The 22,092-nt window shown below is 38.0% G+C and overlaps 1 protein-coding gene across 4 annotated transcripts in view; it reads right to left on the bottom strand.

The window, feature by feature from the left end:
- iqca1 (IQ motif containing with AAA domain 1) overlaps positions 1 to 20,247 on the bottom strand; it is a 45,775-nt gene extending 25,528 nt beyond the window's left edge. Inside the window, exons 1-9 of one of the 4 annotated variants that reach the window (XM_058401886.1) lie at positions 19,708 to 20,244; positions 17,836 to 18,163; positions 17,066 to 17,185; positions 15,205 to 15,387; positions 12,785 to 12,856; positions 12,220 to 12,422; positions 6,926 to 7,010; positions 6,510 to 6,653; positions 3,784 to 3,859 (exon numbers count right to left, since the gene is read on the bottom strand). In XM_058401886.1, the coding sequence (XP_058257869.1) occupies positions 3,784 to 3,859; positions 6,510 to 6,653; positions 6,926 to 7,010; positions 12,220 to 12,422; positions 12,785 to 12,856; positions 15,205 to 15,387; positions 17,066 to 17,185; positions 17,836 to 18,163; positions 19,708 to 19,718 (1,222 nt within the window). In that variant the 5' untranslated portion in view covers positions 19,719 to 20,244. Of the gene's footprint in view, positions 1 to 3,783; positions 3,860 to 6,509; positions 6,654 to 6,925; positions 7,011 to 12,219; positions 12,423 to 12,784; positions 12,857 to 15,204; positions 15,388 to 17,065; positions 17,186 to 17,295; positions 17,352 to 17,835; positions 18,164 to 19,707 lie in introns of those variants that run through there. The other 3 variants (XM_058401885.1, XM_058401889.1, XM_058401887.1) reach the window with 3 other exon arrangements.
- Positions 20,248 to 22,092: the final 1,845 nt, after the last annotated feature.

The raw sequence follows: 22,092 nt of genomic DNA on the forward strand, positions 1-22,092 counted from the left end.
AAAACTGCATCATTTAAGATATCCACATTGTGATATATTGGATTTGCATTTGGTTTGCTATTAATAGTGTAGTATCTACTGAATACTTCGATCAGAAATGCACTGTTCACCAGTGATACACAAGCTTATTGCACCATCTTTACGTGGGTTTTTCATTGTACCTAACTGCTGCTATGCCTACTCTACATACACAAACATACAAGACCAAATGAAGACGTAGCCTCAGTGACCACATCAAAGAATGCTTCAGCCATTATTACCAGAGCTGTTGAAACCCCTTACCCTAGCACACTCAGCTATATAAGTACACATGTAAATCTCCATTAGCTTAGCCAACAGTGATGACAGTGATAGGAGCAGATGCTGTGCAGCTGTGCAGTGATGTGCCTCATGGCATCGTTTGGATTTTCAGATTCACAGACACGCATGTGTTCATGTACAAAAAGTGTAACCTTAACCACATGAACAGACTAATAAGACTTTCTTCTAAAGTGAGCCTACATGATTTTTAAAACGTTGACTGATTTCAATCTGCAATTCATGAGGTGCTTGTGGGACAAGCTGTTCTACAAGTATAAATCAGAAAAATGCAAAAAACATGTTGTGTCAATTAAGTTGGTGTCATAGGTCTGCTGTGTCTGGACCTTCAGGTCTACAGGTGAGTGGTGGTGTTAATGCAAGAGGAGATGGATTGCAGTTCTGAGGAAGGAAGGGAGGAGAGGAAAGGAAAAGAAGGAGGAGGTGATGGCTGACCCAAAACAGGGCCTCAACCTAACCCTCGTTCTTCTGATAGACAGGCCAGGAGAAGATGGATGAGCTGTTCTGCGATAAGACTGCTTGAACTCAGAACCTTTCACATTCTAACAATGATAACGCATGGCAGGCTGGACTCTGAAGTTATGGATATTTTTGGATTAGCAAGGCATGGGTTGTATGTGGAGCCTTTACAGATTTACTTTTCAATAATGCTCCAGCAAAGTATCCAGGAGACACTTCATATTGGAATTTGACTTGATTAAACTCTTAGTGCTGAACCAATTGCTCCCCATTGAGACATTTATGTATACACACACTTGCACATGAGATTTGTGGAGGTCCAGCTTTCTCTAGTGTCAGCACGGATCATTGGGTTACAGAAGCATGACCTGGGATCCTCACTTCCTGTTAAAGTCAAACAGAAAGTAGCGCTTCATTACAGACACACGTTGAGGGGTCGGGAGGAAGTCATATTGATTTTTCATTCACCGTACCATAGAAAGACTGTGGCACTCACAGATATGGATCTTAGAAGGAGAATCCTGGGGCCCAGGCATTTTAATTAGGCATTTGGCCAGACAGCATGAAGTTTATGCAGCTGATGGATTGTAGATGGATCAGCAGGGAACTACAGATTTTTCAGAGCCAAAACAGTTGGAAAGATAGCAACAATTCTCATTAACCTTTGGAGCAGTAGGTATTTCACACACAGACATTTTGTGTATGATGTATGTGTTTGAATATTAGACTTAAACGTGCAGTTATTCCTGGAAGATGGAGCATGTGTGATTGAGTTTAATAAACAGATGTTTTCTGATAAATGACTGCACTCAGTATCAGTGTGAGGAGATACAGTCTCCAGTCTCTAGACTGTCTTGTCTATGTCTTGTATTTATCTCGGAAAGTCAAAAAAGAGAGATAATGAGAGTGAGAGGGGCTTTAAGTGGGTGAGAGAATGCTCTTGACTGCTACTCTTTCTCATCTTTGACTATAGCCCTATCATTACAGTGGGTACTGGACTCTATTTTAGACACATCTGCCCACAAATATTCTACTGACTACTGACATTATTTACACATGAAAATGGCCACACATTCGTTAATTTATATATTAATTCATCTTCAGTGACCTATGTATCTGGTGATTACTGAAGATGAATGAACAGAAGGGAGGTATAAACCCAGGCTGTCACCATACACATACACACACATTTGTACACTCATTCACACCTAGGAGCAATTTAGCTTAGCTTGAAACTATAGAGATGTCTTCATGCCTAATCCACAAATAAATGATCTGAAAAATGCTTTCACTTTCTGTCACACCTTAGTGAGGTTCATTTAGTAAAATCTAATATAGAAAGATGCATAATAAAGGCATGAGTTTTAACCGAGGGAGTAAGTAAATGAGAAGTGATAACTCCAGGGGAGTAAGTAATTGGGAAGTGGTCAATGTGTTGGACAACTGATTGGAAGGTTGTGAGTTTGAATACCAGGACCACCAACTGCCGCTGCTGAGCCCTTGAGCAAGGCCCTTAACCCTGAAATGTTAAGTTGTATAAATGAGATAAATGTAAGTCGCTCTGGATAAGGCAGTATTCAATAAATGTAATTGGGGTGTAATCTAAGCTGTTTTCTGACTGTGTTATAGGACATTTGGGATTAGAAATGGAAAAATAAGTGTGGTTTTATAATGCAGACAAAAACAGCTGAGCAGGTATTACCGCTGAAATTGATTAACTAATTGTAGAAAGGGCAGTGGCTCCTATGTTATTCACTCAATATATTGCATACTCAATGTCCACTTCAAGCAATCCTACAATATGGGGTCACATTGCTTGCATGGGGTTTACTGACTGTGACCCATCTGTTGCTACCTACAATGTGTCATCCCCCCTTGCCCCTGTTGATCAATGAACAGCTGACCAGTTATTTGGGTAATGGGCCATTCTCAGCACAATAGTGGCACTGATATGGAAATGTGTTTTGCACTGGTGTGAGTATATTAGACATAGTAGTGTTACTGGTATTTTTGGACACCTTAATGTCAGGCTTAGAACAGTCCTGCAAGCAGAAAAATATCCAACTTGCATGTCTGTGGTGAAAAGCTGACACTGACAAAGGCCCAAACTGTGTAAGGAAAAAATGAGCAATAGAAAAACATGTGGACATTTCTAATAAAATGGCTAGTAAATCCCAACAACACTACAACTCTGCTAACACTCATGAAGAATCCAGCAAGGATTGTCCACATGCCAAAACACAGATTTCAAAGGTCAACCTAGTAGATGATTTTAGCTGATAATTTATTTTCTGGCTTCCTTATTACTGGATGGGATATTATTAAATTTTCTTTCTAATTTTTGTGTGGCTTGGCGGTTAGCACATTTGTCCAAGGCTGGGGGTTGAATTCCCACCTCTGTTTCGTTTATTTACTCTGGTTTCAATTGAAAGACAAGTGTTGTAGGCTGATTGGCATGGATAAAACTGTGTGAACAGGTGTGTGATTGTTCTCAGCAATGGGTTGGCACCTTGTCCAGGGGGCTCCTGCCTCATACCCCAAGTCCCCTGGGACAGGCTCCAAGTTCTCCACGACCCCATGCATATAATAAATGCTACAGACTATGAATGAATGGATGAACCTTGTCTACATGGTAGATATTGGAATAGTAATTTAATTTAGAAACTGTTTAATTTCTACTGGCTTTGCCAGGTCGGACTGTGTTTTGGCAGCTGATAGATGCTCACAGCAAGCCGGATTTGTCAACAGAATCCTTGATGTAGGCTACGATATTCATATAATATCTTGTCTTTGTTTGTCTTTTGGTGTTTTTAAGATTTATACTGTATATAGCACTTACTGTATATTTAGGTAGGTAGACCTGATGAAATGGCCAATGAGCATAGTTACAAGGGATATGTTACTAAAAAGTGTTGATTGCCTAAAATGAAAACAAGTACCGCGTACAGTACAGTGGAACATTGTGACATTAAGTGAAAACTGTATCCCCCTTTTTCCATCACTCACCTCTGTATATCTTAGCTCCCTCAAACACAGTTGGAAGAAAGTTACTTGGGCTCATCTTCCATCCCTCCTCCTCCTCCTGAAAACACACAAGCACTCTCTGTATTTTGGACATTTTCATTCATTACCCCATGTATGGTGTGTTGAAACCTGACTTTAGAAATAGAGAAGGCCTTTGAGAGTTATTGGGGACATTTAAAGGCGAGTTATGGATACGTCTGCTGAAAGGAGCAGAGATCAAAGCCAGGGTGCCATAGTCCGGTGCTCTGTGATACCCAGAGCCTCTGGGTTAATGATGTCGATCAACGGTAGGGGAGTAGGGCGTAATGCTGTGAGCATGATTTACAGCTGCTGGTGTTTTCCTTCCCACAGTTGGGGGTCACACATTAAAACCTAATCACTGTCCCCACACACTCGGACAAATGTTTGTTTTGAGGGTTGCACGCAGCCGGGTTGTGGAGCATATCTCCGTTTAGGAGCAGCGTTATGTTTTCACAAGAAATAAGGCATCCTGACACACTTTGTTTTATGACTGCACTGCTTTTAAACTCATTTCTCCATTAGTGGTTAATGGGCCCCAGTAGAGACAGAAATCTGTCTGGAAATATAGAAGAATCTTAAGTGCTCTATAATACAATCCAGTAATGTATGGATGTGGTCATGGCATAAGGCAGGGCATTTCCTTATGGATCGAGCAGGCTTTACTGTAGAAGCATACAGCTTGGCTAGCGAGCAAACAAATGACTGGTTTAAGTTTAATTAAATTCAGACAGCTGGTTAAAGGTTGTAAATATTAGCTAAACCCAGTCTGGACAAACTGTTAAACATTCTCCTGATGCTGTTTTTATTAAACACAGTGGCTCCCATTTAAGCACTGGAGCTGTACCTAGTCATCAGTAATACATTGCTACACTTCAGTTCGACACAGCCACAGTCTTTAAGAGGCACTAAAAAACCTATGAGAGCTTTGACGAAAATTCCCTCTAATGACCCACTCAACTTTCAGCAGGAAGCGCTGATTTTTGAAGAGGCTCAAAATTGACCTTTCACATCAGTCCTCTGCAGGTATCAGTAGCTCAGTTCCGTAATGAGAATAACAGGTGCTCTTATTAACCAGGGAAGGAACAAAGGCTCTATTCTATAACTGCAGACAGTAATCACTTTGAGTGGGTATTTGTAATGCTCAACTGCTTTGCAGTTAGCTACTACCGGTATTGGTACAACAGTCTGGGTTCAGTGCTCCAAGAAAGAACACTTGTAGATATACTAGGAAGGATTTAGAGCACTTAAAATTGTTTAGATTGCACAATAAGTAGCAGTGTCAGTGTTAATAGTGTTCAAATTTGGATAAGGAATTTGCAGAAGAATGCTGTAGGCTTCCAGTAAAAGCCAGTCAGATTCTACATTAGCTCATATTTGTTTATTTGGACTAGTTATACTGAAAGATTTTGGAATCTGTTAGGGGAAAAATAAGAAGATGACACAGCTGCATAACAAAGAACTTAACAAATGGCATGTATTGCTGTATTAGACTGCACATGCTCAGAAAGCACTGTCTAATTTCTATAAAGAACATGAAGTACATTTCTAAAAATGATTTTAACAGAGAGAGGTCATTTGTTCTAAGAGTAGGAAAGTATGAAAGTAGGAAAAAAAGACTATTCTATGTTAATATGAAAAATATTTCTAAAAGCTGTGTTAATATAGTTGAAAACTAGGATTAATATAATGCTTACTAGTTAAAATGGATTTCATTATTTCTACTGAACAATTGTTGTTATTTTAAAATTGTTTGAACAGTTTTATTTTAAATCTGAATAGCTGTACTATGCAAACATGTGACTTAAACACCACTTGTCACTGTACAAAACATCCTCAACCGTTAAAACAATTAGAAGCACAGAGTATATCCTTGGTGAAAAGGACAGGCAGAAAGGACAGGAAAGAGTTAAGAATGAACAGGGTACAGGTTATCGGGACAGAGCAGGACACTGGAGACACGCCTTGTTGAAGTCAGAGATATTTCCTGAGAGCAGCTTCAAGAATAAACATCCTCGCCATCCTTCATCCTAGCCTGGGGCTAAGGAATTAACATTCTTTCCTTCAAGCTTGGTATTTTATATGCCTTTAGCTGTGCGTGAGAGCACCACATAATATTTGTGTTCCGTTTTGTACACAGCTGGAATTGTACTACCGGAAACCTAAGGCAACAATCCATCATACCCTGATAAATGTAACGGCTGGAAAGTCACGCCTTTGTTAACTTTGAACTTGTAGTTGCCACTGAGACGTGTACTGCACGGTCAATTATACACTACAGATCCTAATAACATAATGACACATAAACTGTTCTCACAATAAGTTCACTTCACTTAAATACCCATTAACCTTTCGGGGTAAAAAGCAGAAGTAAAAAGAGGACTTCAGTTCACTTGAATTCAAATCACTCGAGCCAGTGAGGTTACTAGGGAGATGGAAGAAGACTTTGGGAAAAGCATTATAAAAAGGGGAAAAGTAAATGCTCTCCCACTAAGCATGTGAATGCCAGCTGTGTGATTTGGCTTTCGAGATTCCTGACTGCTCAATTTGTCATGACCACTAAAGCAGTAATGCATGCTCTGAATTAACAGCATCTAACTCTCAGATGTGGATCAATAAACAGGGCTTCTGCTAGATTCCTCTCGCATATTCTTTTCATTTTCATCATTTTCATCAATACTTAAACTTACCGCTGTATCAGCATCCCTCCCTTTGCCTTTAGTCTTTCCCTTCTTGTCTTTCTTCTTGTCCTTTTCAGCATTTTTATCTTTCTTCCCCTTGGAATTTTTCTTCTTCTCTTTCTCTTGTTGTTTAGCGGCTAGCTCAGCAGCAACCTGCACAAAAAGTAATGCACCTATATAAATAAACTTGTATAACACCCATACTGAGTTATGTTACATAGAGATCTATTAATATCTCTGATTTTAGAAATGAGTATAAATATTTATGATATCTAATCGAAGATATTACATTCAGATCATACATAGAAGATCTGAATAGCATTAAGGTGTAATTTTTCTTGTCTTATATTGAGTACTGTTGATACTGAGATGGTAATTGTGTGCACATGTGTGTGTGTGTGTGTGTGTGTGTGTCTGTGTGTGACCTCCTCCGGTGTTTTCTGCGCAAATATGGAAGCTGATCCTCCATCATCACTGCTTGGGAAATCAGGAAACTTTCCAGTGGCATCTCTGCAGAACAAAAAACAGAGTATTTTTTAATGTCTTCTCTAGTTAAGAAGCACTAAGCAAAAACCTTTTCCATAAAGCTAAACATTCATCAGTGGTCACAAAAGTTGATTTTTGGTTCCTGTTTTTTCTCCGTTTTACTAAAACCATCTGAGAAAATTCTCATTCATTATACGTGCGATAAACTCTAACCTCCAAGTGACCATGCTAATTACAAAAATTAGAAAGGCCTCTTCCAATTAGCCTCCATTAAATCCCAGGAAAAAGAAATCCCAGAGCTTAGTCTAAGTAATGCAATTAACCCCAATTTTTATCTTGGGCCCCTCTTCAGACAGCCGACCATATACCCAAAAGACAGCAAAGATTTTTGTTTCAGGCAAAATGTCCATGTTCAATATCAACATCATATTGAAATTTCCTGCAACTGCTCATTTTAATTACTCATTCCCATTTGTAAAGAGAGGTCCCCTTTGATTTGCCGCCATTATGGAAAAAAAAATCAAATGCAGAGCCTTAATAACATTAACCCAAAGATTTTTCAGAATGAAAAATATTGGTTTCCTTTCTTCACTTTTTAGTGAATCAATTAAACAGCTCTCAAGAACAAGGAACAAGGGCAAATCGGCCATACTAGAACTGTAAACCTCTCACATGATAGGTTACACTGGCCAGATCTAACTGGGTTCTCAGGGGATCTCCGGCATGGTTTAGAGTAGCAGTCTAAAAACGTCAGTCTCAGCTCTCACTTCTCCTTAAATTAATCAGAAGCAGACTGGCCGCACCTCACGTCACATACTGAGAGCAGGGTCACAGCTGGAGGACACAGAAATGAGCTGTACTGGATTTGCTTTGCAGTGACCGGATCAATACCTGGATTCATTTTACAAAACGTAAAGTGATCACAATCTATTTGTGGTTTATTGATTTGGTTCCTAGTAGGTCTTTCAAACAGTACAAGAAAAAAAAGGCTTAATTAAATGTACAGTACCAGCTTTAAGCTGAGCATAAACTACATTTGGTATATTTAAAATGAAAGTGAAATCTATGTGTATATCAGTGTTACAGTGCTGACTAGTGAATGTACAGAAAGTATTCCAAACTCTTTATATTTCCCCTATCTGTTACATTAAAGCCTTGCTTTAAAATGGATTATCTTTTGTTTGACTTAATAGGTATTAAAAAACTGATATATTACAAGAACACAAGTATTCAAATCTTTTATTCATTATTTTGTTGAATGACCTCAGCTGAAAAACCAAAAAATTCTTCAGTAAAGATGAGTATGATGCTGTAAAATGACATATACATGTATTTAAAGAACTTTTCCCATTCCTCTTTGCAGAACTACTTAAGTCTCATCAGCTAAAACAGGAAGCATTAGTGTATGAGCTTTTTTTTTTTAGGTCTTACCAGAGATATTCATTGGGGTTTAATACTGGGTTGGAGGCTGTGACATTTGACTAACCTTCACCACATTCTCATGTCCTTGCACAGGATTTCCTCAATAATGTCTCTGTTATTTTGATCTGTATATATTTCTCTTTAACCCCACAAGCTTCCCATTACATTCTTCTGAAAGACATTCCCACAGCATGAGACTAGGGATGGAATTGTCTACTTTATTGCTGTAGTGTAGAGATCGATTTGTCCAGGTGACATATAGGCCTGATTTCCTACATAACTAAACAGTATTCAGGCCAAAGTGTTCAAGCTTGCTTTAACCTGAATCTTGTTTCTCCTTTAAGTACCCTTTTGACAAAATCTTACTAAGCAGTTAGATTGAGCCTTGACTAATATCTGGCTGCTCTAACCTTGAAGACTTGAGAGTATTGTGTTGCAGAAAAGATTGTCCTCTTGGAAGGTTCTCCTATCTCCACACAGGACCCACCATATTGCTGTTCTCTCTGTTTGCTCCTTTTGGTGGCTAGCTCTTCATGGGTTTAAGAGAACTCTCAGTACACTTCACAGATCTGTGCTTTGACACATAATTGTCTTGGAGGTCTCTGGAGAATTCATTTGGCCTTGTTGCTTTATTTTGGTTGCTTTGATATGCAGTCTGATATGTAATGGTGTACCTTTCCAAAGTTTTGGAAACATCTCAAGGATTATAAATAGAAATGGCTCAATTTTGAGCACAACAGAGTCTGAAGATCTGAATATGGGTGATCTTTTTGAATACTTTCAGAATGCAATGTACAGTAAACTTCCTGGTTATAAGTTCTCTGGCTTGTTAACCATGTTAACAATATTTGAGCAATATAATATGGCAGAAAATGTGCGTAGAGTACAGATATACAGTAAATAAACTACTATTAGCCTTGCAGGTGTGTCAGCATAAATTGTTCAGGAAAAAATGCCAAAAAATACAACTTAAAAAAGCAGCTATCACAGCCTGATAAGAAACAACTCCATACCAAAAATATCTGAAGCTCTTATCACCACTGCTTAGATATTTTATACCACAGTGCTGTTAAATGCTTAAATCTGACTGGTCAGAAATTGTTAATAGTATTCACTAATATTTAAACCCCAAGTTCATATTAAAGCACAAGTTCTAGTATTATAATTCTAAATTTTTTTCTATAGTAACAGCTAATTTGTTTTGTATGGTGGAAGCTTTACATAATATAACCTTACAATAAATGTATGCATAATATGTTCTAGCATATTTGATTAGCATTAACATTTGGCATTTACAGAAGGAGTCTCCAGTGTCAGCACAGTCAGAAGTACATCTAAAGTTTTACCTTAAAGTTTTATTTCCAGTTTCTTAATAATATGACAAGCTGCAATTTATTTTTGTCTTAGTACTGTCAAGAGAGAGTGAAAAGAGAGGATGGTAAGGGAATTACTTTTTACACCTGCTATAATGTAAGTGATAATAAGAGAGGAACTAACTTGTATTGCTGACATTCTACAAAACTTTTAAGCAAATAAAAAATGACAGTAATAGTTGTAATTGTTGGCAAGTTTCTGTGGTATAAAAGAAATAAACACTGTGAGGCATGCTGTTATTAGAAAATAATGCATGTCCCTTTCTGTTTTATTACCTACATGATGAATAATAGTTACGCTTTTAGTTATGAATAATGTTTTACGGTAACCCAAATGTTTGTCTGCTCGTTATTGAAGCCAACAGCTGTACTCATCTATGATCTGACTCTAACCCCTATGATTTCTGGCACGATAAAAGATAAGACCTTCTACAAGTTGCCACCGGATTCCTGTAGCCATGTTTTCAGTAACCGTCCATATGCCAAACAGTTTTACTCTCCCTTGTCTCCCTTGTCTCCCTTCATCAGTGCCTAAAAACCAACACCATGCCAACACGCTTCACCTGACCCAGCGTCACACTTACCTTGCTTGTATAAGCACTACAGGTCCAGAAAGGTCATTGTGGATGGCGTGCTGCTAAAGGCCCACAGAGACCAAGCTTCTCTGTGGGGTCCAACAGAGATGACTTATGACCTTAGTCTCTACTCTAATGGGCAACAACATTCAGTGGCTGGTCATAAATCAGCCTGGAATGTGCTAATCAGTTCGGCACAGCACTGAACTGCCAACACGAGCTGACCAAGCACAAGCCTTATCCTAGCATAAAAGCTAAATGAGACTGCCGCCACTATGGATTACTTACATTCCAGCCTCTAAGCAAAAGGAGCAAAAGACAAAACAAATGAGGAATGCACAACACAATTGGAGCAAGATAATGCACGGCCTGGGCAGGGACGCAAACGCAAATCCCTTGTGACTGAAGAGCACTGGAGCATGCGAACAAATTAGTGGATTAGCTAAAGGAGACAGAGTGTATGAGACAACAGACTATTAGATATGTACAGTTTCAATACTACTGAAAGAGGCATTAACAATTAACAATAAACAATTAAGTCCTGAAACCAATATATGCTGCAGTATTATCTTTATCTCTGTCGGTATTGTTCACTACCTTGAAATTAGGGGTTTAGAGGATTGCAGCATTGATCTAAAAGGCAAGGACTGAAATAAATAATTATTTATGATTGGACTATGGCAACAATGATAAATAATTAAATTTACTTATAAATTATATTATAACTATGTAATAGATCATAATTATTGCTGAATTATCAATTACAATTGATTACAAATTGATCATTAAATATAAGAATAAATAGGCAAGGTGATTTGACCATAACTATGATACTAAAAATAATTAATCTCTATCAGTATCATTAGCAAATTATCACTAGGTCTGTCTCTGAACAACATTGGTCACAGTGATCAGAGGTTACTAAATGGCTATATATCATTGAATAATTTACATACTGTTGAATCATTGCCTTATGAATTTAAATTATATTGCCACAGATTCAGTGATATCATCAAATAGCACATTGTTGTTGTAAGAAACCAAGGTGTATTGTATTGTGTGGAATTCTGAGCATTACACCTTATTCATTTACTTGAGTATAGCTGCTTTATCATGATCAGGGTCAGGTGCATGGACCCTATCCTGGGAACAATGGGTGCAAAGTATGAATACATCCTAGTTCCTGAAGGTGTCTTATGTCTTACCAGAAAACCATGCACACACACGCACGCATGCACGCACACATGCACACACACACAGACACACACAGACACACACACATTTTTTACTATCTTTGTGAGGACCTTCCATTGACACAATTATTATTGCAGCTACTTAATGATATATCTACACCTAAATCCAAACCAACAACCAACCAAAAAGACACACTCATACACAAATGTTCAGTTCCACTTATGGCATTTTTTGGAGGAAACTAGAGAATCCACAAAGACATTAAACCCAGGACCTTAGAGCTGTGAAGTAGTAACACAGCCTGCTGCTCCACAGATCTGACCAACCTTCGCATTGCCAACCTTATAGCCTCATGGTCCCTGGTTTAGACCTGAGCTGTCTGTGTGGAGTTTTGCGTGTTTTTCCTTTGTCTGTTTGATTTTCCTTCTGATTCATCACTTTCCTTCCATTTTTTCCAAAAACCTGACTGTGCTAAATTTCCTCTAGGTGTGAATATGTACGTGTTCATGATTTCCTGTGATGGACTAGCATCCTGTCCAGGATGTATTCCCACCTCACACCCACTGTTTTCGGGATGTTCTCTGAATCCACCACAACTCTAACCAGGATAACGTTGTGATTGAGGAATAAATGAATCATTCATTTTTATCAAGCACAGCATAATTTTACCGGCATTCAAGAAACCATTGACGTATCTGGTCCTGGAGCGTTTCCTTTATGTCCGGTCCATCCATCAAGCGAACAGACTCCTTGATGGTGATCAGGGCCTGCTGGTACTCTGCTTCATGCTGATCCTGCATCTGATGCCTGCTGCTTTCTACATGCTTTGCTCGCTGCTGAGCAGGACTGGGTGTTGAGAGTTGGGGGTCTATCTGGGAATAATGATGTAAGCACAGGCTTACGAACAAGGCTATTATCCAAAATTCCTGGTATGTGTAAATCTGCTACTGTAATTAATCTGTTCATATTTCACGATATGAGACACTTGAAATACAAACTACATTGGCTTGCCATGTTTATGTCTTTTTATTCTACTGATTATTGGTAAATGATAAGCCCCAGGAGATGAGTGATGAAATTATTTCAACTGCAATTGTCTTGGCATCTAACTAATATAAATTCAAAATGAACTGGATGACAAATTTCCTTATACAAGTGAAAAACAGCGTCAATCTATCAGAAAACAGAAATGTTTCTCATAAACAACACATTGGCAGTGCTTCCTGATACCAACCATTCCCAAAAATATCATTTCCTCCAGACGTTCTTTCTTGGTCCTCTTCCTCTGCCAGTAACCCCGCCATGTCTACAGAGGATCACAGTTAGAATACACACTTCTTAGATTACTAGAGTACCTGAATGAGAAAGAGCCGTGAGCTCTGGAGACAGACTGCAACATGACAACAGTTTTTAAACAATAGAAAAGTCAGAGTTTGTGTTACATTATTGAGTAACACTCATCTGCAATCAGTTTTAGGGGAAAGGAATGTAATATGTCATGATTATTGTGTAATCGGTTTGTAAGTGTGCAGAACACAATGCTAAGAATGAGAGCAAGGTCTTTCTGTTCTGTCTTTAGATTTACCTTTAGGCCTATAGACAGAAGCAAGGAATTCTATTTATCCTGAAGAGTTTCCTGCCTCTGCATGAGGGCAACCATGATGCCAGCCCAATAATTAAGGCTGGCTGGATAAAAGAGATTACGTCTCCAGGATTTCAGAGCCCAAACAGAAGAGAATGAGAAGGCAAACAGAGTGGAGATTAAGCTCTCGAAAGCCGGTAAATCACTTTGCATATACTAACAGCACTGAAGCAAATATATACATCGCTGACTAAGATGCCTCAGACCTGAAATATGTAGTAACCGCCGTGAGAGATAAAAGAACGCCATGGTGTTTTGTTGAAAAGGCTGTTCCGTCACTTGCTTTGTAGGCTTCGCACGCAGCTGCACGAATGCTTAGACCTCTTCAATCATATCTACTATCTCTTTAAGACTATCTGGTTTAACAAAATGTTCAGCCTCTGAAAGACACATGCTTTAAGAAATACGTCAAGGCACCTTGACTCAGATTACATGATTAGAACAATGAAAAACTATGTCTAAAATCCAGGAACACTTTCTTTCACTCCTCACTTAGGTGCTAATCCTTGTCTGGTGTAACAAAAGAGCCATAAGCACATTATTGCATGCATGATTTGAGCATGTATCTTTCATGTTATGGATGTGATTGCATGACATCCTTAATCCTTATTATCTTTAATAGATTTGGCATTGCAGAGCCAGCGAGGAGCGATGACAGGACAGATGGACACCATGTGAGTTCATGATAAGGTTGAGCTACAGTCATATTTTTTCTCTGGGCCTGAAAGTAGCCTGTGTGTCCAGTTTAATTCACACTTTCATGAGTATTATGAGTTTTATGAGTGAACAGGGAACATTGGCAGTGAGAGATCAGTTTGCTTAGCCATTATAAATACTCCAAAAATTGAAATGTTTCTGACGGAAGGACAGACTAAAATGGATGAACGTGTATTAATTTGTATCGATAATATATTAAAAACAATGTTATGACAGTTTGAATGTGGAAAGGTAACAATGCATGTCCTATTAATGCTTTTAAGCCACAGAGGCTCAGGGGTTTCTGTGCAACCATTTGCAAACAACTCTGTCTTTTGTAAACGAGCACTTATATCGAACACAAGTACATGTTTCTTTCCTAAATGTCACAAATAGTGTAAAGCCGTCAAAACATATTACTGGTTATGTATACACAGACGTTTTTATCAGGGATTAATCAGAAACTTATCTAGCACATAGTGAGTGTGTCTCTTGAAATCTCACAGGACAGAGGCCTTTGCGCTTGCTGATTTCTCTGGAACATGACAAGCTGCATATTTTAGTCTTATTAACATAAGGCTTATGTAACATAAGCGATAAAAGGGATAAACTTCTCTTGAATTTGATCTAGGACACTGAATGCAAAAAGCACTGAATAAATTTCTGTCTTTTATTCCTTATATTCCATGGAGATGTGAAAATGAAAAGTAAAACATAGTTAGCTGAGAATTAAAATTCATGAATAGTAACAAGTCATTACCCGGTATCATGCATCTCCCTGCATGATGTTATCAGTTATAACTATTTCACAAAATGAATGCTATCTCAATGAACTATGATGTTATTTGGTTATGGCAAGTGAATAACATTTTTAAATGGACATAGCATTCAAAAATCCTATTGAAAAATCATACTCTGGCTTCCCTTTTTCAAAAAACATGCAGTTCCTGTGCAATGAGTACAGTTAAGAATATTCATCCATCCATCCTCTGTACTGATTATCATACACAGGATCACAGGGAACCCAAGGGACTCAGGAGTGCCAAGCCAATGCAGGGCATACACACACACACACACACACACACACTGTATGTACAATTTAGAGATGTCAATCAGCCTAAAACATGTGTCTCTGGACTGGGGGAGGAAACTAAAGGACCCAGATGAAACCGCAAAAACTCAGACACACACACAGGGTGGAGACACAGATCCTCAACCTCAGAGGGGCAAGACAAGCATGCTTACCAAGCAACCTTGCCCCACAGGTAATAGTAGAATTATTATAATATACTGTGATAATCCAAGTTATTTAGTACCTTCTGTATAAGAGTGGCTGAAAGATGGGGATCCAGTGTGCTTTTAATCACCCGACGCTGGTTTTTCCGCTCCTCATCTCGGATCTCCTTCATAAAACGAGCTCTGAGGCGTCCCTGCCGTGCACGTTCACTCACCTGCAGCAGTCTCACTGCCCTCTCCACAGTCATACTCTGTACTGCAACCTAAAATTCCACACACACACATAATATAACATCACAGAAAGCGGGGACTGGGTATCAGGGTTCATTACGCTGAAATTTAGCTGTGCCCAGAATTAGCTCTTAGATTCTGTTAAATACTTATCAGTGTCAAATTATAATATAAATATCTTTTTATTTCTAACAGTTTCTAACAGTAGTAGTAATATATCCAATGAATCTAACAACCAAGATAAATTGTGTAATACTGTGGAAAAATATTTGCCCTCTTCCTGACGTCTATTTTTGCATAATGTGCCACACTTAATTATTTCAGCTTTTTAAAAAAAACTAATATATATTTTTAAAATAATAATAATAATAATAATAATAATAATAATAATAATAATAATAATAATAATAATAATAATAATAATAATAAATAATATAAGCTCTTCTAATACAATTTAAGTCTGCTCTTCTAATTCTATTTAAGTCATGTCTTATACAGCACTTTGTGTCTACCTTTTGTTTTCTGTTGTTGGTATTATTGTATGTAATTCATTTCATAGGCATGTTGTTGTCTTGCCTCACTACATGAATTTTGATTCTCAGTATTTTTATTTTATAAATTGTGACTTTTAATATACTAAATTTGCTCTTGCATCCACTTTGTTGACAAATCCGTGACAATGAGAAGATCGGTTATTGAAATTAATCTGGGCGACTAGCCACAATTGCAGGAACCATGAATTGTGCTCTCTACCAGAAAATCCAGAAATTCATGCATCAGTCCCTGAGCTGAAGTTCAAGCACTATTGGGTTATGCAGAAAGACAATGATCCAAAACACAATAGCAAGTTCACCTCTCAATGGCTCATAAGAAACAAAATTCCACTCCGCCTATTCAGTGTCCTGACTTGAACTGCATTGAGAGGATGTGGCAGGACCTTAAATGAGCAGTTCATATCTAAAGCCCTCCAAAATGGCTGAATGAAAGCGATCCTATTGAGCAGGCCAATAGTCCTCCACTGTGGTGAAAATACTGAGCCCCACTTATCAGAAGAGTCTGGTTGCTGCTATTGATGCTAAAGGCAGCATAACCAGTTTTTTTTTAAAGATTTTAAGATATGAGTGATAAAGAAGTAGCATGACCTTTTTCCTTTAATAAATAAAATGAAATGAAATGTGGTTTGTATGAGAGTCTGAAATCATTTACAAGAATTTACACATATAGGGGAAATAACATTTACATTTCTGGCATTTGGCAGACACCCTTATCCAGAGTAACTTCTAATTTTATCTTATATTTTAAACAACTGAGCAACTGAGGGTTAAGGGCCTTACTAAGGGCTCCAGTGGCAGCTTGGTGGACCTAGGATTCAATCTCACAACCTTCTGATTCCATAAGAATAGAGGAGATACGTTTTGTATTAACAGAGAATACTATGCTGCTATGTAATTCTCAATGATGATTGGTCAGAAATTGTAGATTAATATTGTATAATAGCTGATATTGATTATTTTATTACATACAATATTCCAATCTTATATTATTATACTTTATTACTTCCTTAAACAGCACCTATGTTTAAAGCCAGACTCCATATAAACTTTTAAGTACTATGTCACTTTTAATAAAATGAAAAAATGAATAAAATAAAATATAAAAAAATGAATAGAATAAAATATAATAATATGTGATAACGTGTTTAATACGCACAGGCTCCTGTTCTATATTTCCCTTTTTAGCCAGAATATGAGCCAGAATTTTCTCTCTTTCTTTCAGTGCTTTCATCCTTTCCCTCACAAAATAGCGTGGGATGGGAACCTCCAAGTCCTCCTGTGAAAAGCACAAAAGATTTAATTTAGATCAAAGCTCTTAAGAGGAACTGGCCTAGTCCTTGGAAATCTGCAGAGAATTGCTGGTGTAGGTCAAGTGACCCCACTTACCTTTCTGCTAAATTCAAATCCGTTTAAAAGGATTGAGTTTGCAAAGTAGAAGTTTCCTATAACAAAGAGGGAGGTTTTCTGGACCAAGGTGCAAACTAAAAGTATTTTCAGTGAAAGATTTAAGTAGATGTTACACTGTAGTCTGGTGTTTGCACCAGACTCAAAGATGACCCATGAAAGATATTTCTCTTGAGGCTTAATCTAAATGCATTAAAATAAATGTATGCACAATAGTCTAGTCTAGGTCAGAAACTATGACATCTTTGGATAGTTCTGAGATTTACAATTTAAATTAGAATAGTGTTTAGATTTAGACTGGACAATGTTCATTCAGTAGTTGTTATTTCTACAGTGAAACTCATTTAATGGGTGAAGTAAATAGAGAAATGGTGCTTAATTCATATGCAAATTTGCTCATAGACTAATTGCAGCTCTGACTTGTTATAACGATTCCGTGTATGGAGAAAGTGGTGTGAAAGTGGTATGCAGAAAACTTTTTATGCATAATATAATATGCATAATATATATATATGCACTTACAGGTGTCATTTTCAGGTCCTGTAGCATGTCATCAAAGTAATGAAACTCAGAGTACTCAAGCTCTACCATCTCGTTCTTCAGCTCCACCAATCTCCCCATAACTCCTTCCAGGACATGGCGCACCACACGTCTCTTCTGGGGGTGAACGATCTGGTCATAGACTGCCTCCAGACCCCGAAAGATCTGGAGGTATCGCAGATAGAAAGTGGCCAGAGTCTGAAAGATCTGAAAGTGATCCTTCTGAGGATGGGGCAGCGACAGAGGCATCTCGTCTTGCAGTAGATCCTGCAAGGCCCCCTGGGCATCTGCCCACATTCTGCCATAAGAGCTGAGCACAAAAGAGCAATAACAGACTTTGAAATGCTAATCCACTTCAATCTGATCAAGCTGCTGTTTCAGCTTTTCTCTTTAATTAAAGGTTCCCTCTCACTTTACAATAAAACAGATGGATATCTTTTTTTTTTAATAATATAACCTCCAGATAATACGGTTGGCAGAACAGCAGAACAGTGCAGCCTCAGTGCTAGGAATCAAATGCATATAACTTTACTTACAGGCCAAATATGCATGTACCAAAAACTACACCTAGACAATGATTTTATATATATGAACTGAGTGGTCAATATATTACTGGATGGGAAACATTTCATGACTCCTCTAGTTTTTTTCCTACACCTTACAAGCAATTGCCATGGCCCTTTCAAGAGAAGTAGGTTAGAGTTTATTACCTATTAACGTCTCTAACAACACCTCTCTAAATCACCTGCCCTGTGGGAGCTTATTGACAGTTCAATTGCAGTGTTAGTACCCTCAGGCTGTATTTTTCCCCAATTTAGTCCTGATTAACCAAGAAAACATAATACAGAGTGCTAGCAAATAAGAGCGTAAGCTTATAAGTAAATCGTGCTATGGGACAATTAAATAAAATCTTGATAACTTTTATTTCTTTCATTTCAATCTTTTAAATAGAATACACATTGCTCCAATAGATGCCCTTTTTGCCCTCTTTTAACCCTCCTGTGTGTGGGAGTCCCTTTTGTGCATCTCTGAAAGGGTTCAGAGCGAGGGTGAAACTACCTTCTTTTCGTATTCTGATGGGGCCATACAGTGGGATCTCAGCGTGGGCAAAACCACTGTCAAGCGCCATTGGATGTAGGAGTGATCAAATCAAAGGAGACAGAGCACAAGTGGGAGTGTGTGGGGGGTTGGGAAGCAGCTGTGGGTGGAGGCTGGAAGGACGATTCTAAAGCAAAATTTACAATAAAACTGGGAGGGAGGTTTTTTTTTTTTTTTTTTGGAAATACCCTACCTTGCAAGCAGCAATACAGCTGGAATGAATAGCCTACTGTGATGAAAGAAGATATTCTTTCCTAGATATCCTAGACAGCTGTGGAATAGAAATTTTTTTTTCTGGTGGAGTGATCTGTTAGGTGTTGTTCATGAACGTTCACACTTGCACAGGTGTCTCAATGTGTGTGTTGATGCGTGGTTTAGAATTGGTCTTAGCTGAACATAAGCTTCATTCAACCCACTAATACTGTGGGAAAGGCCTTAGAGCCATAATTTGTTATTTGCCATAGGAACTGGAATACAATGGAGCCCCACTCCCCCTACATTTCACTCTTTCACAGAGTTGCAGAGTGCACTTTAGGTTGCATGCACGTTTCATTTACACAGAAATTAAAAAAGCACATCATTCTAGGCTATAGTATAGGTTTTATTTTATACATGGATAAGTTTGGATCATAATATATCATGATATATATTATATACAACATTCATGTTATTTAACATTCCACAGAGCTCTACTGTTTGTGAAAGTAATGCATTAATATGGTATCATACAGATAGGTCTGGAAGTTATTGTCATACCTGTTGGACATCCTTCAGTACGATGACTTCACTTTTCCACAAGTCAGTGCGCTTCAGTATCAGAGCTTCACGCGCAATATTCCGCATTGAACTGCGAAACAGGAAATGTTCACCAACAGCAACAACAAAAGCACGGGTTCATGTCAGAGGGCGCATGAACAAAAAAAATGCAAGTAAATATATATATATATTAAACCATCCACCATGTCTAATCAAACCGCTGACTTTCTCTTTCCTCGCGCCGCGGGTAGTTTGCTCGAAGCTTCGCGCCGCTGCCATGGCGACGAGATCAAAGTCTGGTGAATGTGAGCGCGCGCTCAGCTGGAGACGCGCTTAGCACAGAATGCGCGCAGCTAAACAGAGCTGTTTGAAAACCAGAAGACAATACTCAATAAATGATGTACCGCAACGGCGCCGTAATCAGAGGTGTTACCTTTTAAGATCGTCTTATCTTATCGAGGGATTAAAAAAAAAAGAAACGCAAAGTGACGTTAAAGCGCCAAATCTTCTGTTACCATCCAAGCGGTGGTGTAAGCTCGCACAGCTCGTTTGCTCTTTGTATTTAAATGAACTAAGTTCACAAGCTAAAGAAAGAGAAACTGTATTCCACATTTTCCTCATGCAATTTAGTTTTGTGATGATTTAGCTCAAATTCTTGTAATCTGCCTTTACTTTCATACACTGCATCAGGTGTACTACTGCAGAAGTGTACCTTTGCACAAAAGACACAAAACACGTGAATTTACACCATCTCAACTCCATATATATATATATATATATATATATATATATATATATATATATATATATATATATATATATATTCGCTTGTTAATGTGCCCTATAAGATAGTATCTAAAGATCACATCTTTTTGTGACAACATGTTCTGATAATGCCATGCATTTACTTTAGTTTGCATGTACAGTTTCAGGGCATGACATGACGGATTGCACCTTCACATGCTTCTCACCTTCACACATTGCTCACATAGCAGGATCACATGGGAAAACACATGATCACGAGGCATATGAGTTTTTTCCTGTCTGAAACTCATTTAACATTCTCAAAATGACACTTAATCCTGGGGCCTCAACCCGGAACTTATTATTGGTTTATTATATTAATTATAGCTATTAAACACATTTATGGGTGGGACATGATCTGTCATGCTTTCCTGCACTGCTGTTCATTCCCTAAGAAAACAGCTTCACAGCCAGATATCCTGCGGACACAATATACGATTAAAGCTGAAGGAATCAATTTCAGTAGAAAAATTGAAATATTTTGATTGCACACAATTCTATTTTAATGGATATTAAAAAAAAAAAACATCTCACAACCTTTATTGAAGTCAGGAATGCAAACCAAACTGGGGCCTGATAAATTGCTTAATAAAAGAAAAAAAAGTTTTTCTTCCTTCCACAATCTTTCATTTTGACATTTTTTGACCATACCGGACCCCTAACAGAAACCAAATGTGCTTCAAACATGTGTTCATCGACTGACTTTTCCAGTCACTTCCTTAGTCCAAAATTTCATCCTCATGCTTTTTAATAATGGACAGCAATGGCCAATCATTGTTGTTTTGCACCTATTTAATGTCACCTGTTGTATTAAATAATCTGTGGGAACTGTTATACTGGAAATTCCCAAAAGCAAGTCCTGAATCTGTCTGCATGTGCATTTCCCCTGTTCGGCTGCAGTTTGCTTCAAATACACAGGAAATATGTGTGTATTGTTTGGTCAGGTGTTGCTTAATGCCTTGCATTTATTTGCGTACTCAAGGTCTATTGATCCACCTCCTTCCTCATTAAAGAAAATGCTGGCAGTGACTGAATGCATTTGGATCCATCCTGATTGCTGAATGAAAACAACATTTTGGTCAAAGCCCAATATTTATACTTGATTTACAATAGGGCATGAACTCAAAGGAATAACTGGAGTGTTATATGATAATGTGAGGAATGTTGTGTCTAGGTGAAACTTAAAGAAAGAAATATAAATATAATAAGTATAAATATTATAAATAATTATTATAAATAATAGAAATATAATTGAATTTGCACAGTAATGCACAACTTGCCTGTTTGCTACTTTCTCAAATGGAGCTCACTTGGAAGAAAAAAAAAAAAAAAAAAAAGAGTTTATCCAGTCAAGATTTTGTTTTTGTCAATGATTTTGGTTTTCTATTTTTGAAACTTCCCTTTTCTGTGTCTACCACACAATATGCAGTGGCTCTGAGCCAGCCTGCAACCTTAAATCAATAGACTTGGGACCAGCTGAACACTGGAGCAACAGGTGAAACCCTCTTGTGCCTATATTAAGCCTCTACTCTGAAAGCCTATGAGCCTTTGCCAAGAGGATATACGGTAAATTAAACTCGG

This window comes from Hemibagrus wyckioides, linkage group LG11, assembly GCF_019097595.1.
Source record: "Hemibagrus wyckioides isolate EC202008001 linkage group LG11, SWU_Hwy_1.0, whole genome shotgun sequence".
NCBI classification, from domain to species: Eukaryota; Metazoa; Chordata; class Actinopteri; order Siluriformes; family Bagridae; genus Hemibagrus; species Hemibagrus wyckioides.